The 26,020-nt window shown below is 40.7% G+C and overlaps 1 protein-coding gene across 3 annotated transcripts in view; it reads right to left on the reverse strand.

Moving 5' to 3' along the window:
• The window catches only part of ARHGEF12 (Rho guanine nucleotide exchange factor 12), a 1,204,049-nt gene that overhangs the window by 552,070 nt on the left and 625,959 nt on the right, over positions 1-26,020 (reverse strand). For all 3 annotated transcript variants that reach the window (XM_053691590.1, XM_053691589.1, XM_053691591.1), the window contains 4 exons: positions 10,009-10,119; positions 9,833-9,931; positions 9,530-9,572; positions 6,995-7,100 (listed from right to left, as the gene is read on the reverse strand). In XM_053691590.1, coding sequence (XP_053547565.1) covers positions 6,995-7,100; positions 9,530-9,572; positions 9,833-9,931; positions 10,009-10,119 — 359 coding nt within the window. The remainder of the gene's footprint in view (positions 1-6,994; positions 7,101-9,529; positions 9,573-9,832; positions 9,932-10,008; positions 10,120-26,020) is intronic.

Raw genomic sequence — 26,020 nt, forward strand, 5'->3', positions numbered from 1 at the left:
TAGAGAACCACTATAACAACACACCAGAGGCATTACATGGGATACTCTATAGAGAACAACTATAACAACACACCAGAGGCACTACATGGGATAGTCTATAGAGAACCACTATAACAACACACCAGAGGCATTACATGGGATACTCTATAGAGAACAACTATAACAACACACCAGAGGCATTACATGGGATAGTCTATAAAGAACCACTATAACAACACATCAGAGGCATTACATGGGATAGTCTATAGAGAACCACTATAACACACCAGAGGCATTACATGGGATAGTCTATAGAGAACCACTATAACAACACACCAGAGGCATTACATGGGATAGTCTATAGAGAACCACTATAACAACACACCAGAGGCATTACATGGGATAGTCTATAGAGAACCACTATAACACCACACCAGAGGCATTACATGGGATAGTTTATAGAGAACCACTATAACAACACACCAGAGGCGTTACATGGGATAGTCTATAGAGAACCACTATAACAACACACCAGAGGCATTACATGGGATAGTCTATAGAGAACCACTATAACAACACACCAGAGGCATTACATGGGATAGTCTATAGAGAACCACTATAACAACACAGCAGAGGCATTACATGGGATAGTCTATAGAGAACCACTATAACAACACACCAGAGGCATTACATGGGATAGTCTATATAGAACCACTATAACAACACACCAGAGGCATTACATGGGATAGTCTATAGAGAACCACTATAACAACACACCAGAGGCATTACATGGGATAGTCTATAGAGAACCACTATAACAACACACCAGAGGCATTACATGGGATAGTCTACAGAGAACCACTTTAACAACACACCAGAGGCATTACATGGGATAGTCTATAGAGAACCACTATAACAACACACCAGAGGCATTACATGGGATAGTCTATAAAAAACCACTATAACACACCAGAGGCATTACATGGGATAGTCTATAAAGAACCACTATAACAACACACCAGAGGCATTACATGGGAGAGTCTATAGAGAACCACTATAGCAATACACCAGAGGCATTACATGGGATAGTCTATAGAGAACCACTATAACAACACACTAGATGCATTAAATGGGAGAGTCTATAGAGAACCACTATAACAACACACCAGAGGCATTACATGGGATAGTCTATAGAGAACCACTATAACACACCAGAGGCATTACATGGGATAGTCTATAGAGAACCACTATAACAACACACCAGAGGCATTACATGGGATAGTCTATAGAGAACCACTATAACAACACACCAGAGGCATTACATGGGATAGTCTATAGAGAACCACTATAACAATACACCAGAGGCATTACATGGGATAGTCTATAGAGAACCACTATAACACCACACCAGAGGCATTACATGGGATAGTCTATAGAGAACCACTATAACAACACACCAGAGGCATTACATGGGATAGTCTATAGAGAACCACTATAACACCACACCAGAGGCATTACATGGGATAGTCTATAAAGAACCACTATAACAACACACCAGAGGCATTACATGGGATAGTCTATAAAGAACCACTATAACAACGCACCAGAGGCATTACATGGGATAGTCTATAGAGAACCACTATAACACACCAGAGGCATTACATGGGATAGTCTATAGAGAACCACTATAACAACACACCAGAGGCATTACATGGGATAGTCTATAAAAAAACCACTATAACACACCAGAGGCATTACATGGGATAGTCTATAGAGAACCACTATAACAACACACCAGAGGCATTACATGGGATAGTCTATATAGAACCACTATAACAACACACCAGATGCATTACATGGGATAGTCTATAGAGAACCACTATAACACACCAGAGGCATTACATGGGATAGTCTATAGAGAACCACTATAACAACACACCAGAGGTATTACATGGGATAGTCTATAGAGAACCACTATAACAACACACCAGAGGCATTACATGGGAGAGTCTATAGAGAACCACTATAACACACCAGAGGCATTACATGGGAGAGTCTATAGAGAACCACTATAACAACACACCAGAGGTATTACATGGGATAGTCTATAGAGAACCACTATAACAACACACCAGAGGTATTACATGGGAGAGTCTATAGAGAACCACTATAACAACAAACCAGAGGCATTACATGGGATAGTCTATAGAGAACCACTATAACAACACACCAGAGGCATTACATGGGATAGGCTATAGAGAACAACTATAACAACACACCAGAGGCATTACATGGGATAGTCTATAGAGAAACAGAACCACACACAGAGCTATACCAGGGCCTCTATATATAAAGTGATAGTGGGGCTGGTTTCCTAATATAAACAGTCCATACGCTAACTAAAACCCCTAATCAAAGACCTAAGATCACTCTATAGAATAAATGCACAATAACTAGACAGAAGTCCTCTATACAGTGATTCACTGCAGGGAATTGTTATATACAGGATGGTTATTGGAACCCTCTGTCCTCTATACAAGAGCTTTCTTATACTATACAGTGATTCACTACAGGGAATTGTTATATACAGGATGGTTATCGGGACCCTCTGTCCTCTATACAAGAGCTTTCTTATACTATACAGTGATTCACTGCAGGGAATTGTTATATACAGGATGGTTATCGGGACCCTCTGTCCTCTATACAAGAGCTTTCATATACTATACAGTGATTCACTGCAGGGAATTGCTATACACAGGATGGTTATCGGGACCCTCTGTCCTCTATACAAGAGCTTTCTTATACTATACAGTGATTCACTGCAGGGAATTGTTATATACAGGATGGTTATCGGGACCCTCTGTCCTCTATACAAGAGCTTTCTTATACTATACAGTGATTCACAGCAGGGAATTGTTATATACAGGATGGTTATCGGGACCCTCTGTCCTCTATACAAGAGCTTTCTTATACTATACAGTGATTCACAGCAGGGAATTGTTATATACAGGATGGTTATCGGGACCCTCTGTCCTCTATACAAGAGCTTTCTTATACTATACAGTGATTCACAGCAGGGAATTGTTATATACAGGATGGTTATTAGGACCCTCTGTCCTCTATACAAGAGCTTTCTTATACTATACAGTGATTCACTGCAGGGAATTGTTATATACAGGATGGTTATCGGGACCCTCTGTCCTCTATACAAGAGCTTTCTTATACTATACAGTGATTCACTGCAGGGAATTGTTATATACAGGATGGTTATCGGGACCCTCTGTCCTCTATACAAGAGCTTTCTTATACTATACAGTGATTCACTGCAGGGAATTGTTATATACAGGATGGTTATTGGAACCCTCTGTCCTCTATACAAGAGCTTTCTTATACTATACAGTGATTCACTGCAGGGAATTGTTATATACAGGATGGTTATCGGGACCCTCTGTCCTCTATACAAGAGCTTTCTTATACTATACAGTGATTCACTGCAGGGAATTGTTATATACAGGATGGTTATCGGGACCCTCTGTCCTCTATACAAGAGCTTTCTTATACTATACAGTGATTCACTGCAGGGAATTGTTATATACAGGATGGTTATTGGAACCCTCTGTCCTCTATACAAGAGCTTTCTTATACTATACAGTGATTCACTGCAGGGAATTGTTATATACAGGATGGTTATCGGGACCCTCTGTCCTCTATACAAGAGCTTTCTTATACTATACAGTGATTCACAGCAGGGAATTGTTATATACAGGATGGTTATCGGGACCCTCTGTCCTCTATACAAGAGCTCTCTTATACTATACAGTAATTCACAGCAGGGAATTGTTATATACAGGATGGTTATCGGGACCCTCTGTCCTCTATACAGGAGCTTTCTTATACTATACAGTGATTCACAGCAGGGAATTGTTATATACAGGATGGTTATCGGGACCCTCTGTCCTCTATACAAGAGCTCTCTTATACTATACAGTGATTCACTGCAGGGAATTGTTATATACAGGATGGTTATCGGGACCCTCTGTCCTCTATACAAGAGCTTTCTTATACTATACAGTGATTCACAGCAGGGAATTGTTATATACAGGATGGTTATCGGGACCCTCTGTCCTCTATACAAGAGCTTTCTTATACTATACAGTGATTCACTGCAGGGAATTGTTATATACAGGATGGTTATCGGGACCCTCTGTCCTCTATACAAGAGCTTTCTTATACTATACAGTGATTCACTGCAGGGAATTGTTATATACAGGATGGTTATCGGGACCCTCTGTCCTCTATACAAGAGCTTTCTTATACTATACAGTGATTCACTGCAGGGAATTGTTATATACAGGATGGTTATCGGGACCCTCTGTCCTCTATACAAGAGCTCTCTTATACTATACAGTGATTCACAGCAGGGAATTGTTATATACAGGATGGTTATCGGGACCCTCTGTCCTCTATACAAGAGCTTTCTTATACTATACAGTGATTCACTGCAGGGAATTGTTATATACAGGATGGTTATCGGGACCCTCTGTCCTCTATACAAGAGCTTTCTTATACTATACAGTGATTCACTGCAGGGAATTGTTATATACAGGATGGTTATCGGGACCCTCTGTCCTCTATACAAGAGCTTTCTTATACTATACAGTGATTCACTGCAGGGAATTGTTATATACAGGATGGTTATCGGGACCCTCTGTCCTCTATACAAGAGCTTTCTTATACTATACAGTGATTCACTGCAGGGAATTGTTATATACAGGATGGTTATCGGGACCCTCTGTCCTCTATACAAGAGCTCTCTTATACTATACAGTGATTCACAGCAGGGAATTGTTATATACAGGATGGTTATCGGGACCCTCTGTCCTCTATACAAGAGCTTTCTTATACTATACAGTGATTCACAGCAGGGAATTGTTATATACAGGATGGTTATCGGGACCCTCTGTCCTCTATACAAGAGCTTTCTTATACTATACAGTGATTCACTGCAGGGAATTGTTATATACAGGATGGTTATCGGGACCCTCTGTCCTCTATACAAGAGATTTCATATACTATACAGTGATTCACAGCAGGGAATTGTTATATACAGGATGGTTATTGGGACCCTCTGTCCTCTATACAAGAGCTTTCTTATACTATACAGTGATTCACAGCAGGGAATTGTTATATACAGGATGGTTATCGGGACCCTCTGTCCTCTATACAAGAGCTTTCTTATACTATACAGTGATTCACAGCAGGGAATTGTTATATACAGGATGGTTATCGGGACCCTCTGTCCTCTATACAAGAGCTTTCATATACTATACAGTGATTCACAGCAGGGAATTGTTATATACAGGATGGTTATCGGGACCCTCTGTCCTCTATACAAGAGCTCTCTTATACTATACAGTGATTCACAGCAGGGAATTGTTATATACAGGATGGTTATCGGGACCCTCTGTCCTCTATACAAGAGCTTTCTTATACTATACAGTGATTCACAGCAGGGAATTGTTATATACAGGATGGTTATCGGAACCCTCTGTCCTCTATACAAGAGCTTTCTTATACTATACAGTGATTCACTGCAGGGAATTGTTATATACAGGATGGTTATCGGGACCCTCTGTCCTCTATACAAGAGCTTTCTTATACTATACAGTGATTCACTGCAGGGAATTGTTATATACAGGATGGTTATCGGGACCCTCTGTCCTCTATACAAGAGCTTTCTTATACTATACAGTGATTCACTGCAGGGAATTGTTATATACAGGATGGTTATCGGGACCCTCTGTCCTCTATACAAGAGCTCTCTTATACTATACAGTGATTCACAGCAGGGAATTGTTATATACAGGATGGTTATTGGGACCCTCTGTCCTCTATACAAGAGCTTTCTTATACTATACAGTGATTCACTGCAGGGAATTGTTATATACAGGATGGTTATCGGGACCCTCTGTCCTCTATACAAGAGCTTTCTTATACTATACAGTGATTCACTGCAGGGAATTGTTATATACAGGATGGTTATCGGGACCCTCTGTCCTCTATACAAGAGCTTTCTTATACTATACAGTGATTCACTGCAGGGAATTGTTATATACAGGATGGTTATCGGGACCCTCTGTCCTCTATACAAGAGCTTTCTTATACTATACAGTGATTCACTGCAGGGAATTGTTATATACAGGATGGTTATCGGGACCCTCTGTCCTCTATACAAGAGCTCTCTTATACTATACAGTGATTCACTGCAGGGAATTGTTATATACAGGATGGTTATCGGGACCCTCTGTCCTCTATACAAGAGCTTTCTTATACTATACAGTGATTCACTGCAGGGAATTGTTATATACAGGATGGTTATCGGGACCCTCTGTCCTCTATACAAGAGCTTTCTTATACTATACAGTGATTCACAGCAGGGAATTGTTATATACAGGATGGTTATCGGGACCCTCTGTCCTCTATACAAGAGCTTTCTTATACTATACAGTGATTCACTGCAGGGAATTGTTATATACAGGATGGTTATCGGGACCCTCTGTCCTCTATACAAGAGCTTTCTTATACTATACAGTGATTCACAGCAGGGAATTGTTATATACAGGATGGTTATCGGGACCCTCTGTCCTCTATACAAGAGCTTTCTTATACTATACAGTGATTCACTGCAGGGAATTGTTATATACAGGATGGTTATCGGGACCCTCTGTCCTCTATACAAGAGCTTTCTTATACTATACAGTGATTCACTGCAGGGAATTGTTATATACAGGATGGTTATCGGGACCCTCTGTCCTCTATACAAGAGCTTTCTTATACTATACAGTGATTCACAGCAGGGAATTGTTATATACAGGATGGTTATCGGGACCCTCTGTTCTCACAGTAGAAGGGTAGGGCCTCTTCACACAATGTTTTGAGTACAGAGTGCTAAGGATATGGGGACCTCCCTATATAGTGTGGTAAAGTGGCAATCAGGGTATAGAAAGAGACTCACCTGAAATCCTCAAGGTGTCTCTGCACCTCTGGACACAGTTTTTCCTGTACGGTCTGGACATACTGCCTGTGTAATTCCTCAGGAATAAGCTCCAGGCGCCTTTTTTCTGTTGGAGAGTGACAGTGTAGTTAATTTATTAAACACTCCCGAGAGGCTGGAATGCATGATGAAAACTTAAAAGGACAGTCAACGTTAATATCAGTATCACTGTGTGCAGAATTACGTAACACCTGTAAAACAAATAAAATAAAGCATTTTATAGATTTAGCCCCTCTAAAATAAACTTTAAGTACCTTATCTCTTCTGCTCCTTTGTTTATTTGAAAAATGTGTCATGGCCGCAGCTGTTGGTTGCCTTACCCAGTGCTACATTTAGTTTAATGGCTCAATCGGGCACGCAGTTGTTAGTGCGCCGGAGACACGCTTTTGAAGCGAAAAAGGACGGCATGAAAGTAAAGGGACAGTCTACCATAGAATTGTTATTGTTTTAAAAGATAGATAATCCCTTTATTACCCATTCCCCAGTTTTGCATAACTAACACATTTATATTAATGTACTTTTTACCTCTGTGATTACCTTGTATCTAGGAACCTTCTTCCAGCCCCCTGATCACATGACTGTGACTGTTTATTATCTATTGTCTTACATTTAGCATTGTTTTGTGCTAGATCTTAAATAACCCCCTGTGCCTGAACACAGTGTTATCTATATGGCCCACGTGTACTTTCTGTCTCTTTGTGTTGAAAAGAGATTTAAAAAGAATGTGATAAGAGGCAGCCCTCAAAGGTTTAGAAATTAGCATATGAGCCTACCTAGGTTTAGTTTAAACTAAGAATACCAAGAGAAAAAAGCAAATTTGATGATAAAAGTAAATCGGAAAGTTAATTAAAATTAAAAGTCTGAATAATAATAATATTAATATAATTATTAATATAATAATAATATCTGAATAATGAAAGTTTACTTTATACTAGACTGTCCCTTAAAGGGACAGTAAACCTCAAAAATAATGTTATATAATTCTGCACATAGTGCAGAATTATATAACATTATATTAGAGCAAACTTTATAAAACATAATATTCCCTTTGAATTTTTTAAAACAACGGCTGTTTTTTTTCACACAGTGCATCGGCCCAGCTGTATAGTCACAGCCCGGCCCGACCGCGCCATTATACACAGTGCAGCTCGCTCCTGCTGTCAGACAGAGCAGGAGCGAGCTGCACTTAGTGTTATGGCGCGGTCGGGCCGGGCTGTGACTATACAGCTGGCCCGATGCGCTATGTGAAAAAAACAGACCAGCTCAGAAGAGCACAGAGAGCGGGTCTGTAAAACAGCCGTTGTTTTAAAAAATTCAAAGGGAATATTATGTTTTATAAAGTTTGCACTATGTGCAGAATTATATAACATTATTTTTGAGGTTTACTGACACTTTAAGTTAAGTTTTGGGGGTTAAATCTTTAACATGCTTTATTGTTCTTTTGCAGGTGCAGCTAGGCTAATGACACATGATTCTGCACATAGTGTAGAATTATGTAACCTTAATGTCAACTGCTCCTTTAAAGAGACATGATACTCAAAATGCTGAATATGGCTGCTGGTAACGAGATTCGTGTATTTTGTGCATCACACAAAGATCTGGATTTGCACAGATTTTTGTTGCTGTGCTTTCACGCAAATAAATCTGCTGCTGAAAATAACCAAAAGTCAATCACCTGCAGCCATATTCGGCATTGGCTAATATAACAAATCATCTCCTACGGATTTATTATTAAAATGTGTAAGCCTGCAACACAAGGCCTCAGAAGTTGTGAATGGAGCTTCATAAATTAATGCCTAATGTACCATTTTCCTTTAACTATATTACAATGTGCTTAGTCTTGCTACATGCTGCACACTGACTGCTTAGATCAGAGACCTTGTAAAAATACTCAAGGCTTTTCAAGAGTTGTATTAGTGGATCACTCTAAAGCAGGTAAATATTTTGCAGCATAGTCATTTCTGATATATACTTTGCACATATACCAAGCATATAAATAACTTTATGGTAACCACACTTTTCCTGTAGAACTGACAAATACCATACATTTAGACAAAGTGTTTGGACTGATTTACAGTAAATTCACAAAAAGGTCCAAATGAAACTTTATGAATCAGAAAAAGTGTGTATTAAAAAATGTCTTTCCAATTTATATCTATTAAATGTAAATTTGTTCTCTTGTTTTCCTTTGTTGAAGGGCATATCACATATTTTTAAGCACTAAGGCAGCAGAGTAACAATATTAAACATATACTGCTCAAAACGTGCACAGTCTTGAGTATGCTATATGATTTTACACTATCCCCTATTCTTCTGGAATCACTGTACACAGAAGTGGTGAAATCCATCAAATTTGGCCTTTTAGGTTTATCTGATAGCCGGAGATAAGAGACACTGCCTATCTGGCACGGTTTCTTATTCTAAATATCCTGATTATCCTAATCATGTGATCATGTCTAATCTTGCAGTTACAGGTATCTTTTTTTTAGCACTCACCCAAATCTAGAGCAATGTCTTCTGGGACAGAAATGCGTAAATTCTGTAAGACGACAGAAAAGTATGGAGTCAGACAATTCACAAAGATATGTCCATGCACACACATACTGCACACAGACAATATGAATAAAAACCCACACAATTTTGGTATTACTAGGACAAATACAACTCAAACACTAGCAATGTCTACTACATAGATGCAAATTCACACATCACACTAAATACAAACTTCATTTCAAGTTTGACATTTTCTCAAGACAAAGGATCAGCAGATGCCACGTCATGAGTGTAATAATTTCTTACCGCTGATCTGTCTAGAAAAAACTGGTTGAATTCTTGGAAGATCCTACGAGTCTCCTTGGAGTTGGTTTGGTGGTACAAATCTGCATACAGGTAGCACAGCTAGGGAAACGAGACAGAGATTATTTTAGTAGAGGACATGGATTCACTTTTCAGTTTGGGTATGATGGTGTACTTACCAGGCCGGCAGGTTCAAACTGTGAGACAACATGATGTATAAACACAGCCAAGTGAGCAGGGTGCGTTTTCAAAAGGTCCATATTCTGAAAGCAGCTGCACTGACCATTCATCTACAGAGAAGAGGGAAAGAAAGATGCTGAGTATCTGTCTGGGTCAAAGTAAGAAATATGAAGAAGTAGAGTTAAAAGGACAAACAAATTAAAAATAAAATATATGCTTACCTGATAAATTCATTTATTTCCTGATGGTGAGAGTCCACAAGTCATCACGTGTGGGAATATTGCCATCCTGATCACTAGGAGGCGGCAAAAGACACCACATCACCAGAGTTTTAAATTTATCCCACTTCCCATGATCCTCATTCCTACATACAGTAAACCATGTAGATAAATGAGGAAGGAAAAATGCAATTAAGAGAGAGCAGATGAGTGCAGAAACTATAGTACTGCCACCACCTGGACTCTCACCATCATTAAAGAAATTAATATATCAGGTAAGCATACATTTTGTTTACTTTTATAAAATGGTGAGAACCCACAAGTCATCACACGTGGGAATCAATATCCAATCAATGGACTCTCCAAGACCATTGGGAAATAAGGAGGGACAAAATGTAGGACAACATAACTGTTAGGCACAACGCCCCACAGAACTTTCTTACCAAAGCAAGCTTTAGAAGAAGCATACACACCAAAGTGATAAAAACTTTGAAAAAGTGTGTAAAGAAGATCAGGTAGCTGCATTACAAATCTGATCAACATTACAAAAAGAAAATTTATGCTTACCTGATAAATGTATTTCTTTTTCGATACGATGAGTCCACGGATTTCATCCTTACTTGTGGGATATCGCCTCCTGGTCAGCAGGAGGAGGCAAAGAGCCCCACAGCAGAGCTGTATATATAGCTCCTCCCTTCCCTCCCACTCCAGTCATTCAACCGAAGTTAGGAAGAGAAAGGAAAAGCCAAGGTGCAGAGGTGACTGAAGTTTAACAAAAATAAAGACCTGTCTCATAAAAACAGGGTGGGCCGTGGACTCATCGTATCGAAAAAGAAATAAATTTATCAGGTAAGCATAAATTTCCTTTTCTTTTTCAAGATACGAGTCCACGGATTTCATCCTTACTTGTGGGATACAATACCAAAGCTATAGTACGCGGATGGAACAGGAGGGACAAGACAGGGAACCTAAACGGAAGGCACCACTGCTTGAAGAACCTTTCTCCAAAAAGCAGCCTCAGCCGAGACAAAAGAATCAAATTTGAAAGAGTGTGAAGAGAAAACCAAGTTGCAGCCTTGCAAATCTGTGCAACAGAAGCATCATCCTTTGAATGCCCATGAGGAAGCAACAGTCCTAGTGGAATCAGTCGTAATTCTTTCAGAAGACTGGTGTCCAGCAGTCCCATATGCAAACCAGATAACACTCTTTAGCCAAAAAGAAAAAGAGGCAGCCGTAGCTTTCTGACCCCTACATTTCCCTGAAAAAATGATAAACAAAGAAGATGATTGACAAAAAATCCTTAGTTGCTTGTAATAAGACCTTAAATCACGGACTACGTCTAAATTGAGTAGCAGGCGTTCCTTCTGAGAAGAAGGAATAGGACACAAAGAAAGAACAACAATCTCCTGATTAATGTTCTTGTCTGAAACAACTTTAGGAAGAAAACCACTTTAGAATGTAAAACCACCTTATCCAATGAAAAATAAGGTAACGAGAATTATATTGTACTGCTGAAGAAATAGCAACAAGAAACAAAACTTTCCAAGATAATAACTGAATATCTATGGAATGCATAGGTTCAAACGGAACCCCTTGAAGAACTATAAAAAAAAACTCAAACTCCAAGGAGGAGCAATCAGATTAAACACAGGCCTGATTCAAGTCAAAAACTGACAAAAAGATTGAACATCTGGTACATCTGCCAGACACTTGTGCAACATAAAGATAAGGCAGAAATCTGCCCCTTTAGGGAACTCACTGAGAAACCCCTCTCCAATCCTAATTGGAGAAAAGACAAAATCCTGGGAATCCTAACTCCACTCCATGAGTATCCTATGGATTCACACCAATAAAGACATTCGCCATAACTTATGGCAAATCTTTCTAGATACAGGCTTACGTGCCTGAATTAAGGTATCTATTACCAGATCAGAGAACCCCCGCTTGGAAAAGATTAAGCGTTCAATCCCCAAGCAATCAGTTGCAGAGAAACCAACTTCGGGAGAAGGAAGGGTCTCTGAATGAAAAGGTCTGTCCTCAATAGAAGCATCCAAGGTGGCAGGGATGAAATGTCCACCTAATCGGCATATCAAATCCTGCGAGGCCACACAGGAACGATGAGGACCACTGATGCCCTTTCCCATTTGAGCAAAAACCAGGGAAAAAAAGCGCAAACAGGGAAAATATATATATTAGACTGAAGGACCAAGGAACTGCCAAAGTATCTATCAGCTCAGACTGGGCCCCAGGACCTGGACCCGGACCCGTATCCCAGAAACCTGGCATTCTAACAAAAGGCCATGAGATCCAACTCCAGCCGACCCCATTTGAAATTCAGGTTGGAGAAAACTCCCGGATGGAGTTCTCCCCTCTCCCAGAAGAAAATCTGTCTACACATAAAATCCCTTTCCCAAGTGTCCACCCCTAGGATATGGACAACTGACAAATTGTCCGTCTGAAAAAAGGATGAAACTGGGCCGAAGCCAATTTAGGACAGACCAGAAGAGTCTTGAGCTCGCTCTCAGTTCCAGGAAGTCTATAAAAAGAACAGACTCCATCTGAGTCCACACTCTGTTAAATCATGTTCCCTAGGATATGTGATCCAGAGACCAATTGAGGAGACAAAGCCGCATAATCTCCGTTCCATTGCCTGAATATGCTTAACTGCATAGGCTTGAAGTGGAACTAACAAATGAAATTGTAAGGGTCACAAGACACTGCTCAGTTAATCAACCTTGGAAGGATGAAAGATAGAGTAGACCCCACCAGAGATTGAACCTACAACCCCTGGGTTGTTACAGAGTTCATTCACAGTACCTTAGCATGCCAAACTATCTGTCCGGCTATTGTCCATTGCCATCACCATCAGTCCGATCACTCCGAGAAGTGGACTGAAAGACTAGGCCAGAAAATGAAAGAACTTAATTTCTTGACTCCAGTCAGAAAATACTTCCTTGATATGAAAATAGTCAAGAATCCCAACCATGAGTGCTTATTTCATTCACCATGTTCTTAATCCTAATATTACACTTTACACACACTAGGGTTTAGGTCTGATAGACCATGCAATAGGTTCCTAATGGTACACTTCACTTATACATTTATCACTATTTTTATTCACATACGTCTATTCCTAGATAGAACATAAGTACCTTCATAGGTATTATTTATTTATATTAGCACAACCCTCTTTGGGTTTTTATATCACATAGATTTTATTTTTATTCTAGGCTTTTTATTAATTATGTGGTGGCTACTCTTATACGAGTATGAGGTTCACCTATCACTTATACTTTAATTTCACCTACTTCGTATCCATCCATGTTTTGGATGCACCTAATGAGCAAATTTATTGCGCTATTTATTTACACATCCATCACTTTATATTTATTCATGTGGCGGATGTATCTAAATGAGCAAATATATTGCGCTATTCATTGACACTAACATCACTTTATATGATATGATATCACGTTTCAAATAATATTTTTGAAATTCACCATTTAAATAATATCGATCATCAGATTGTATATATCTTTATTTACATTTTTATCTATTCACATCTATTCACAGATTTAATTACATTACTTTGTAGAGCGATCGCTCTTTTTGATACCGATATTACCCGGGGCACTGACCAATAGGGCACTTTGTTTACATTTTCGGTTGACCAATAGTTATCCCTGATCCAATACAACATCCGGCAGTAGGACCAATGGGATACTCTGTTTACAATCATCATGGAGTAACCAATATACTTCCTTGATGGGCGCCTATTGTAGTGCACTATCGATGACAGCAAAAGCAGGGGCACGCCCGATACTAGCTTTTCTATTGGAAGCTATACTTACTAGTAACAACTGACAAGTAGTTTTTGATTGACGGCCACATGGACGAATCCTAAGCAATCAGCACAGGTCCTATTAACACACTATGATTGACGGCTAGGACATCCAATTAGAACACAGAATTAACGAACATTCGCAATCATCAAATGTTGGCCACTAAAATACTATGCCACTGCGAAACATTTATATACACATACACACAAACTAAGAAGCAGTAAGGTTATCTATACATATTATAAGTAACTATATCCTTATCTAAGTATTTATATGATTATACAACCACAGGGGTGGATCTATTTCGAATGAGGGATACTGATTGGTCTGTGTCATACCAATTGTTGGGGGTGGGGTGTGGGTGTGTTTCAGTAGCATAGCCCTATATAAGGAGTAAAGATTTGTTTAGAAACATGCCTGAGGAAACAGTTTTAACTAAGAAACGCGTCGCATGTATTCCTGATGTACCAATTATTTTTTTTAACACTGTGATGAGTAGTAAACCTTTTTATATGTTTTAAATAAATCCATTTTTTTATATAAATCCACTCTCAGTGTTATGTTTGGTACTACCTTGCTATGCTACTTTAGAGTATCTGCACTCTGACACCCACGAACCAGCCATTTCACCCTGGATCAGCCAGCTGGATTGCTGTTAAAATCCAGCCCGTCTCTATAGGTACAAGTGAGTGCCTTCAATAAATGTGAGTACTCTGTGTATATTTGGGCTATTATTGCCATCTGTACCACCATTTACCTGCACCATTGGCGCCTCTATCCCTGCTTACACAACTGACAAATTGTCCGTCTGAAAAAAGGATGAAACTGGGCCGAAGCCAATTTAGGACAGACCAGAAGAGCCTTGAGCTCGCTCTCAGTTCCAGGAAGTCTATAAAAAGAACAGACTCCATCTGAGTCCACACTCTGTTAAATCATGTTCCCTAGGATATGTGATCCAGAGACCAATTGAGGAGACAAAGCCGCATAATCTCCGTTCCATTGCCTGAATATGCTTAACTGCATAGGCCTGAAGTGGAACTAACAAATGAAATTGTAAGGGTCACAAGACACTGCTCAGTTAATCAACCTTGGAAGGATGAAAGATAGAGTAGACCCCACCAGAGATTGAACCTACAACCCCTGGGTTGTTACAGAGTTCATTCACAGTACCTTAGCATGCCAAACTATCTGTCCGGCTATTGTCCATTGCCATCACCATCAGTCCGATCACTCCGAGAAGTGGACTGAAAGACTAGGCCAGAAAATGAAAGAACTTAATTTCTTGACTCCAGTCAGAAAATACTTCCTTGATATGGAAATAGTCAAGAATCCCAAGAAAACTACCCATGTGCTTGGGACTAAAACACCTTTCCAAAGACACCATCCCCTCTTGAGATCATGGGAAGAATAACACCATATCTGTGTAAATGTTGCTCGCTGCAAGGATGACGCTGGGACTAGGATATCAGCCAGATAGGAACAGATAGGCGCCACTGCAATGTCCCGAAACTGAAGCACCGCCAATAGCGATCCCAGAGTCTTCGTAAGAACTTGAATCTATGGCAGATCGAAAGGACCACAATCAGAAAGTGTTTGTCCAGTAAAGGCAAACCCTAAAACTTGAGTAGATTCTCATGAACGGCACATGAAGGCACTTGTTCTTGAATCCACCGTTGTCATAAATTGACCCCCTAGGATTAAGGAAGGAATGGAACAAATGAATAGCTTTCATCATGAAGGATAGTACCCTTCTTAAAAAATGGTCTGAAGATTCCCATTGTACGAGAACCCCAACCCGATCGGTAACCCCAGATCCTGTACCAGTTTTAGAACTGGAACCATCACTCCCAGGTCTGAGAGGCCTCCTACGCAGTGTAAGGACGTCTCTCCTTTTGTCGGATCTTCAGACAAGTTTGAAAGCATAAACTGCCTCTGAGAGGAAAACATTTGGGCTTGAAACCAAACTTGAGCGAAAAATGGAGAGTCAGCTCCCTACAAGATCCAATTCCGGACTGGGACATGTTCTCCATGCTGTCCTTGATTCAACAGCAGGCTGTGTTTTTATTCTTTTTTGTTTACTTTGTAATTTTCAGCAGACCAGGTCCCAACAAAGTTTGCTCCTGGCAAGGAACCACCAAAATCTTAGGATTATAACCTATATCCGTAAACCAAAGCTCTAACCATAAGGTGCCAAGAGTCGAAACAAAGCCATTATGCTCCCAGTTAAATAACTGGAAGGGAGAGAATAAAATAAAGGAATTTGCCATATGAAAAACCTTCATCCAGTCCTGGAGTTTTTCCAGGGAAGCTACGAAAAATAGCATCAGAACACATGCCATCGCACTAGCGACAATAAAAAAGAACACAGATGGTTGCCATTGGAAACCCTGGTGTATGTCCCATGCCCTAGGATTATCCTCTAAGGGTAAAAACAACACATCCCTTTTAAATAACAACTCATGAACATACATAGTATGTATGGGGTACTTGTAAAGCACGGCTAATCACCCGTAAGGGTCTCAATGTACTACTCATTTTATCAACCCCAGAAGGTTGAAAGGCTGAGTGGGCCTCGCCGAGGATTGAACCTGCGATCCCTGGGTTGCTACAGAGCTCTACTCGTAGCGATAGTTACAATTACTTCCCCCCTAAGGAAAGTCGTCCAGCCTTCGTTGCTGAGTCGGCTATCGGAAACCAACTTGTAAACATAGGGAATGCCTAAGGTACCATTCCATCCGAAACTGAGACTCTCAGAAGCATAGAGAAACCTTTTTAGAATAACAATTCCTCTAGAAATGCTTACACCCCGTGAAAAATTATATAATGGAGTGTGAAGGAACGCAGGGCACTGTATGTGGCCCATAAAATTTCGTACTATAGGAGAAATTGGTGGCCATAGTTAACAGACTCCCAAACAGCAATCACCATAGAGGGAATAAATCAAATAGAGAATATAAATTTGAATTAAAAAAAATTCTTTTTTTTTTCTTTTTTTTTCTATTTTTCAAAAAAAAAAAATCTTCACATAGGAAAACAATACAGTGCCTTGAAATCTGAAAAGGAACTCTATTCTCGTGTGCGTTAGTTTCATCCTCAGACACAAGGAATGCATAAACAAATAAACAGCTGAAATGCATTTATAATAATATACATAGAACAACAACGCTACTATCCCTTTAAATCTTAAAGGAACTAATTTTCATGTGTTTTTGTACCATCCTACGTCCCAAGAATGAAAACATAATTTATGCTTACCTGATAAATTTATTTCTCTTGTAGTGTATCCAGTCCACGGATCATCCATTACTTGTGGGATATTCTCCTTCCCAACAGGAAGTTGCAAGAGGATCACCCACAGCAGAGCTGCTATATAGCTCCTCCCCTCACTGCCATATCCAGTCATTCGACCGAAACAAGCCGAGAAAGGAGAAACCATAGGGTGCAGTGGTGACTGTAGTTTAATTAAAATTTAGACCTGCCTTAAAATGACAGGGCGGGCCGTGGACTGGATACACTACAAGAGAAATAAATTTATCAGGTAAGCATAAATTATGTTTTCTCTTGTTAAGTGTATCCAGTCCACGGATCATCCATTACTTGTGGGATACCAATACCAAAGCTAAAGTACACGGATGATGGGAGGGACAAGGCAGGAACTTAAACGGAAGGAACCACTGCCTGTAGAACCTTTCTCCCAAAAACAGCCTCCGAAGAAGCAAAAGTATAAAATTTGTAAAATTTGGAAAAAGTATGAAGCGAAGACCAAGTTGCAGCCTTGCAAATCTGTTCAACAGAGGCCTCATTTTTAAAGGCCCAGGTGGAAGCCACAGCTCTAGTAGAATGAGCTGTAATCCTTTCAGGAGGCTGCTGTCCAGCAGTCTCATAGGCTAAACGGATTATACTCCGAAGCCAAAAAGAAAGAGGTTGCCGAGGCCTTCTGACCTCTCCTCTGTCCAGAATAAACAACAAACAGGTTAGATGTTTGGCGAAATTTTTTAGTAGCCTGTAAGTAAAACTTCAAGGCACAGACTACGTCTAGATTATGCAACAGACGTTCCTTCTTTGAAGAAGGATTAGGACATAATGATGGAACAACAATCTCTTGATTGATATTCTTGTTAGAAACCACCTTAGGTAAAAACCCAGGTTTTGTACGCAGAACAACTTTATCTGAATGAAAGATCAGATAAGGAGAATCACAATGTAAGGCAGATAACTCCGAGACTCTTCGAGCCGAGGAAATAGCCATCAGAAAAAGAACTTTCCATGAAAGAAGTTTGATATCAATAGAATGAAGGGGTTCAAACTGAACCCCTTGAAGAACTTTAAGAACCAAGTTTAAGCTCCATGGAGGAGCAACAGGTTTAAACACAGGCTTAATTCTAACTAAAGCCTGACAAAATGCCTGAACGCTTGTGTAAAAGAATATACAGAGCAGAAATCTGTCCCTTTAAAGAACTAGCTGATAATCCTTTGTCCAAACCCTCTTGGAGGAAGGACAATATCCTAGGAATCTTAACCCTACTCCATGAGTAATTCTTGGATTCACACCAATGAAGATATTTACGCCATATCTTGTGGTAAATTTTCCTGGTGACAGGCTTTCGTGCCTGTATTAAGGTATCAATTACTGACTCGGAGAAGCCACGCTTTGATGGAATCAAGCGTTCAATCTCCATGCAGTAAGTCTCAGAGAAAGTAGATTCGGATGATTGAAAGGACCTTGTATTAGAAGGTCTTGTCTCAGAGGCAGAGTCCATGGTGGAAAGGATGACATGTCCACTAGGTCTGCATACCAGGTCCTGCGTGGCCACGCAGGCGCTATCAATATCACCGATGCTCTTTCCTGTTTGATTTTGGCAATCAGACGAGGGAGCAGAGGAAATGGTGGAAACACATAGGCCAGGTTGAAGAACCAAGGCGCTGCTAGAGCATCTATCAGTGCCGCTTCTGGGTCCCTGGACCTGGATCCGTAACAAGGAAGCTTGGCGTTCTGGCGAGACGCCATGAGATCCAATTCTGGTTTGCCCCAACGGAGAACCAATTGAGCAAACACCTCCGGATGGAGTTCCCATTCCACCGGATGAAAAGTCTGACGACTTAGAAAATCCTCCTCCCAGTTCTCTACACCTGGGATATGGATCGCTGACAGGTGGCAAGAGTGAGTCTCTGCCCAGCGAATTATCTTGGAGACTTCTGACATCGCTAGGGAACTCCTGGTTCCCCCTTGATGGTTGATGTAAGCCACAGTCGTGATGTTGTCCGACTGAAATCTGATGAACCTCAGTGTTGCTAGCTGAGGCCAAGCCAGAAGAGCATTGAATATTGCTCTTAACTCCAGAATATTTATTGGGAGGAGTTTCTCCTCCTGAGTCCATGAACCCTGAGCCTTCAGGGAGTTCCAGACTGAACCCCAACCTAGAAGGCTGGCATCTGTTGTTACAATTGACCAATCTGGTCTGCGAAAGGTCATACCCTTGGACAGATGGGCCCGAGATAACCACCAGAGAAGAGAATCTCTGGTTTCCTGATCCAGATTTAGTAGAGGGGACAAATCTGTGTAATCCCCATTCCACTGACTGAGCATGCATAATTGCAGCGGTCTGAGATGCAGGCGCGCGAATGGCACTATGTCCATCGCCGCTACCATTAAGCCGATTACTTCCATGCACTGAGCCACCGTGGGGCGCGGAATGGAGTGAAGAACACGGCAAGCATTTAGAAGTTTTGATAACCTGGACTACGTCAGGTAAATTTTAATTTCTACAGAATCTATTAGAGTCCCTAGGAAGAAAACCCTTGTGAGAGGAGATAGAGAACTCTTTTCTTCGTTCACTTTCCACCCATGCGACCTCAGGAATGCCAGAACTATCTCTGTATGAGATTTGGCAATTTGAAAGCTTGACGCCTGTATCAGGATGTCGTCCAGGTAAGGAGCCACCGCTATGCCTTGCGGTCTTAGGACCGCCAGAAGTGAGCCCAGAACCTTTGTAAAAATTCTTGGGGCTGTAGCCAACCCGAATGGAAGAGCTACAAATTGGTAATGCCTGTCTAGAAAGGCAAACCTCAGGAACTGATGATGATTCTTGTGAATCGGAATGTGAAGGTAGGCATCCTTTAAGTCCACTGTGGTCATGTACTGACCCTCTTGGATCATGGGTAAAATGGTTCGAATAGTTTCCATCTTGAATGATGGAACTCTGAGGAATTTGTTTAGGATCTTTAAATCCAAAATTGGTCTGAAGGTTCCCTCTTTTTTGGGAACCACAAACAGATTTGAATAAAACCCCTGTCCTTGTTCTGTCCGCGGAACTGGATGGATCACTCCCATTACAAGGAGATCTTGTACGCAGCTTAGGAATGCCTCTTTCTTTATCTGGTTTGCAGATAATCTTGAAAGGTGAAATCTCCCTTGTGGAGGAGAAGCTTTGAAGTCCAGAAGATATCCCTGAGATATGATCTCCAACGCCCAGGGATCCTGAACATCTCTTGCCCACGCCTGGGCGAAGAGAGAGAGTCTGCCCCCTACTAGATCCGTTGTCGGATAGGGGGCCGCTCCTTCATGCTGTCTTAGAGGCAGCAGCAGGCTTTCTGGCCTGCTTGCCCTTGTTCCAGGACTGGTTAGGTTTCCAGGACTGCGTGGATTAAGCAAAAGTTCCCTCTTGTTTTGAAGCAGAGGAACTTGATGCTGCACCTGCCTTGAAATTTCGAAAGTCACGAAAATTAGAATGTTTGGCCTTTGATTTGGCCCTGTCCTGAGGAAGGGTATGACCCTTACCTCCAGTAATGTCAGCAATAATTTCTTTCAAACCAGGCCCGAATAAGGTCTGCCCCTTGAAAGGAATGTTGAGTAATTTAGACTTTGAAGTCACATCAGCTGACCAGGATTTGAGCCATAGCGCCCTTCGAGCCTGGATGGCGAATCCGGAATTCTTAGCCGTTAGTTTAGTCAAATGAACAATGGCATCAGAAACAAATGAGTTAGCTAGCTTAAGAGTTCTAAGCTTGTCAACAATTTCAGTCAATGGAGCTGTATGGATGGCCTCTTCCAGGGCCTCAAACCAGAATGCCGCCGCAGCAGTGACAGGCGCAATGCATGCAAGGTGCTGTAAAATAAAACCTTGTTGAATAAACATTTTCTTAAGGTAACCCTCCAATTTTTTATCCATTGGATCTGAAAAAGCACAACTGTCCTCAACCAGGATAGTGGTACGCTTTGTTAAAGTAGAAACTGCTCCCTCCACCTTAGGGACAGTCTGCCATAAGTCCTGTGTAGTGGCATCTATTGGAAACATTTTTCTAAATATAGGAGGTGGGGAAAAGGGCACACCGGGCCTATCCCACTCCTTACTAATAATTTCTGTAAGCCTTTTAGGTATTGGAAAAACATCAGTACTCACCGGCACTGCATAGTATTTATCCAGCCTACACAATTTCTCTGGCACTGCAATTGTGTCACAGTCATTCAGAGCAGCTAATACCTCCCCAAGCAATACACGGAGGTTCTCAAGCTTAAATTTAAAATTAGAAATCTCTGAATCAGGTCTCCCCGATTCAGAGACGTCACCCACAGACTGAAGCTCTCCGTCCTCAGGTTCTGCATATTGTGACGCAGTATCAGACATGGCTCTTACAGCATCTACGCGCTCTGTATCTCGTCTAACCCCAGAGCTATCGCGCTTGCCTCTCAATTCAGGCAATCTGGATAATACCTCTGACAGGGTATTATTCATGATTGCAGCCATGTCCTGCAAAGTAATCGCTATGGGCGTCCCTGATGTACTTGGCGCCATATTAGCGTGCGTCCCTTGAGCGGGAGGCGAAGGGTCCGACACGTGGGGAGAGTTAGTCGGCATAACTTCCCCCTCGACAGACCCCTTTGGTGACAATTCTTTTATAGATAAAGACTGATCTTTACTGTTTAAGGTGAAATCAATACATTTAGTACACATTCTCCTATGGGGCTCCACCATGGCTTTTAAACATAATGAACAAGTATCCTCTGTTTCAGACATGTTTGTACAGACTAGCAATGAGACTAGCAAGCTTGGAAAACACTTTAAAGCAAGTTAACAAGCAATATAAAAAACGTTACTGTGCCTTTAAGAGAAACAAATTTTGACAAAATTTGAAATAACAGTGAAAAAAGGCAGTTACACTAACAAAATTTTTACAGTGTATGTAACAAGTCAGCAGAGCATTGCACCCACTTGCAAATGGATGATTAACCCCTTAATAACAAAAACGGAATAATAAATGACAAAAACGTTTTTTAAACACAGTCACAACAACTGCCACAGTCTACTGTGATTGTTACCCTCCTCAAACACGACTTTGAAGCCTTTTGAGCCCTTCAGAGATGTCCTGTATCATGCAGAGGGAAGCTGAATGTCTCTGTCAGTATTTTTATCTGCACAGAAAAGCACTAAAATTGGCCCTTCCCCCTCATATTACAACAGTGGAAAGCCTCAGGAAACTGTTTCTAGGCAAAAATCAAGCCAGCCATGTGGAAAAAAAAACTAGGCCCCAATAAGTTTTATCACCAAGCATATATAAAAACGATTAAACATGCCAGCAAACGTTTTATATTGCACTTTTATAAGAGTATGTATCTCTGTTAATAAGCCTGATACCAGTCACTATCACTGCATTTAAGGCTTAACTTACATTAATCCGGTATCAGCAGCATTTTTCGAGCAAATTCCATCCCTAGAAATATGTTAACTGCACATATCTTATTGCAGGAAAACCTGCACGCCATTCCCCCTCTGAAGTTACCTCACTCCTCAGAATATGTGAGAACGGCAGTGGATCTTAGTTACTTCTGCTAAGATCATATAAATCACAGGCAGATTCTTCTTCTAATGCTGCCTGAGATGAAACAGTACACTCCGGTACCATTTAAAAATAACAAACTTTTGATTGAAGTTAAAAAACTAACTATAATACACCACTCTCCTCTTACTACGTCCATCTTTGTTGAGAGTTGCAAGAGAATGACTGGATATGGCAGTGAGGGGAGGAGCTATATAGCAGCTCTGCTGTGGGTGATCCTCTTGCAACTTCCTGTTGGGAAGGAGAATATCCCACAAGTAATGGATGATCCGTGGACTGGATACACTTAACAAGAGAAATAACAAATAAACAGCTGTAATCTTTTTAATAAAATTTACACAGAAGAAACGTTACTGTCTCTTTAAATTTTAAAAGAACATTTTATTTCTGTTGTGCAGAACAATCCAATAAAAGCATTAATACTGTTGTAAATAGACATCACTATGTACATTAAAAAAAGCGATGTCTTTGTAAGGAACCGCAGAGCACTGCCTGTGGTTCAAAAAGTTATTCTGGACACAATAGTAGAAAATTGTTGCAAGGATTGGCCGGTGTCACCAGACTCCTTACAGCAATAGCATTAAAAGGAGTATATATAAGAAAAAGAATGAACACATAAAAAAAGTAAATTTATGCTTACCTGATAAATTAATTTCTTCTATGATATGTCGAGTCCACGGGTTTCTTCCTTACTTGTGGGATTTATATATATAGCTCCTCCCTTCCCTCCACCCCCAGTCATTCGACCGAAGGTTAGGAAGAGAAAGGAAACGCTAAAGGTGCAGAGGTGACTGAAGTTTACAAATAAATAATATAACCCAAAGCTGTCTTAAAATAACAGGGCGGGCCGTGGACTCGACATATCGTAGAAGAAATTAATTTATCAGGTAAGCATAAATTTACTTTTCTTCTACAAGATATGACGAGTCCACAGGTTTCATCATTACTTGTGGGATACAATACCAAAGCTACAGGACACGGATGAAAGGGAGGGAACAAGACAGGAACCTAAACGAAGGCACCACTGCTTGAAGAACCTTTCTCCCAAAAACAGCCTCAGAAGAAGTAAAAGTATCAAATTTGTAGAATTTGGAAATAGAGTGAAGAGACGACCAAGTCGCAGCCTTGCAAATCTGTTCTACAGAAGCATCGTTTTTAAATGCCCATGAGGAAGCCACAGCCCTAGCAGAATGAGCCATAATTCTTTCAGAAGGCTGCTGTCCAGCAGTCTCATATGCCAGACGGATGATACTCCTCAGCCAAAAAGAAAGAGAAGTAGCCGTAGCTTTCTGACCCCTACGCTTTCCAGAATAAACAATAAATAATGAAGATGATTGACGAAAATCCTTAGTCGCCTGCAAGTAAAACTTCAAGGCACGGACCACGTCCAGGTTATGTAACTTAGGCTCCTTTTTAGAAGAAGGATTAGGACATAATGAAGGAACAACAATTTCCTGATTAATATTCTTATTAGAAACAACCTTAGGAAGGAAACCAGGTTTGGTACGTAAAACCACCTTATCAGAATGGAAGATAAGATAAGGCGAATCACATTGTAATGCTGAAAGCTCAGAAACTCTACGAGCAGAAGAAATAGCAACCAGAAACAAAACTTTCCAAGACAACAGTTTAATATCTATGGAATGCATAGGTTCAAACGGAACCCCTTGAAGAACATTAAGAACTAAATTCAAACTCCAAGGTGGAGCAATTGGTCTAAACACAGGCTTATTTCTGGTTAAAGCCTGACAAAAAGACTGAACCTGGGATGTGAACCGCAGAAATTAGACAGGAGCTGGATTCCGCCCATACAAGTATCCGAGATAATTCTTTCATAGCCTGAGGACTGTGAGTCCCACCTTGATGATTGACATACGCCACGGTTGTGACATTGTCTGAAAACAAATAAACGATTCTCTCTTCAGAAGAGGCCAGAACTGAAGAGCTCTGAAAATCGCACGGAGTTCCAAAATGTTCATTGGTAATTTCGCCTCCTGAAATTCCCAAACCCCCTGCGCTGTCAGAGATCCCCATACAGCTCCCCAACCTGAAAGGCTTGCATCTGTTGAGATCACAGTCCAGGTTGGACGAACAAAAGAGGCCCCATGAATTAGACGATGATGATTCAACCACCAAGTCAGAGAAGATCGAACATTGGGATTTAAGGATATTAATTGTGATATCTTTGTATAATCCCTGCACCACTGGTTAAGCATACAAAGCTGGAGAGGTCTCATGTGAAAACGAGCAAAAGGGATCGCGTGTGATGCAGCAGTCATGAGACCTAGAATTTCCATGCACAAAGCTACCGAAGGGAACGATTGAGACTGAAGGTTTCGACAAGCTGAAACCAACTTCAGACGTCTCTTTTCTGTTAGAGACAAAGTCATGGACACTGCATCTATTTGAAAACCCAAAAAGGTAACCTTTGTCTGAGGAATCAAGGAACTCTTTGGTAAATTGATCCTCCAACCATGTCTTTGAAGAAACAACACAAGTTGATTCGTATGAGATTCTGCAGAATGTAAAGACTGAGCAAGTACCAAGATATCGTCCAAATAAGGAAATATCGCAATACCCTGTTATCTGATTACAGAGAGAAGGGCACCGAGAACCTTTGAAAAGATCCTTGGAGCTGTTGCTAAGCCAAACGGAAGAGCAACAAACTGGTAATGCTTGTCTAGAAAAGAGAATCTCAGGAACTGATAGTGATCTGGATGAATTGGAATATGAAGATATGCATCCTGTAAGTCTATTGTAGACATATAATGCCCTTGCTGAACAAAAGGCAGAATAGTCCTTATAGTCACCATTTTGAATGTCGGTATCCTTACATAACGATTCAATATTTTTAGATCCAGAACTGGTCTGAAGGAATTATCCTTCTTTGGTACAATGAATAGATTTGAGTAAAACCCCAGACCCCGTTCCAGAACTGGAACTGGCACAATTACCCCAGCCAACTCTAGGTCTGAAACACATTTCAGAAACGCCTGAGCCTTCACTGGGTTTACTGGAATGCGTGAGAGAAAAAATCTTCTCACAGGCGGCCTTACCTTGAAACCTATTCTGTATCCTTGTGAAACAATGTTCTGAATCCAAAGACTGTGAATCGA

The sequence above is a fragment of the Bombina bombina genome, chromosome 8 (assembly GCF_027579735.1).
Source record: "Bombina bombina isolate aBomBom1 chromosome 8, aBomBom1.pri, whole genome shotgun sequence".
NCBI classification, from domain to species: Eukaryota; Metazoa; Chordata; class Amphibia; order Anura; family Bombinatoridae; genus Bombina; species Bombina bombina.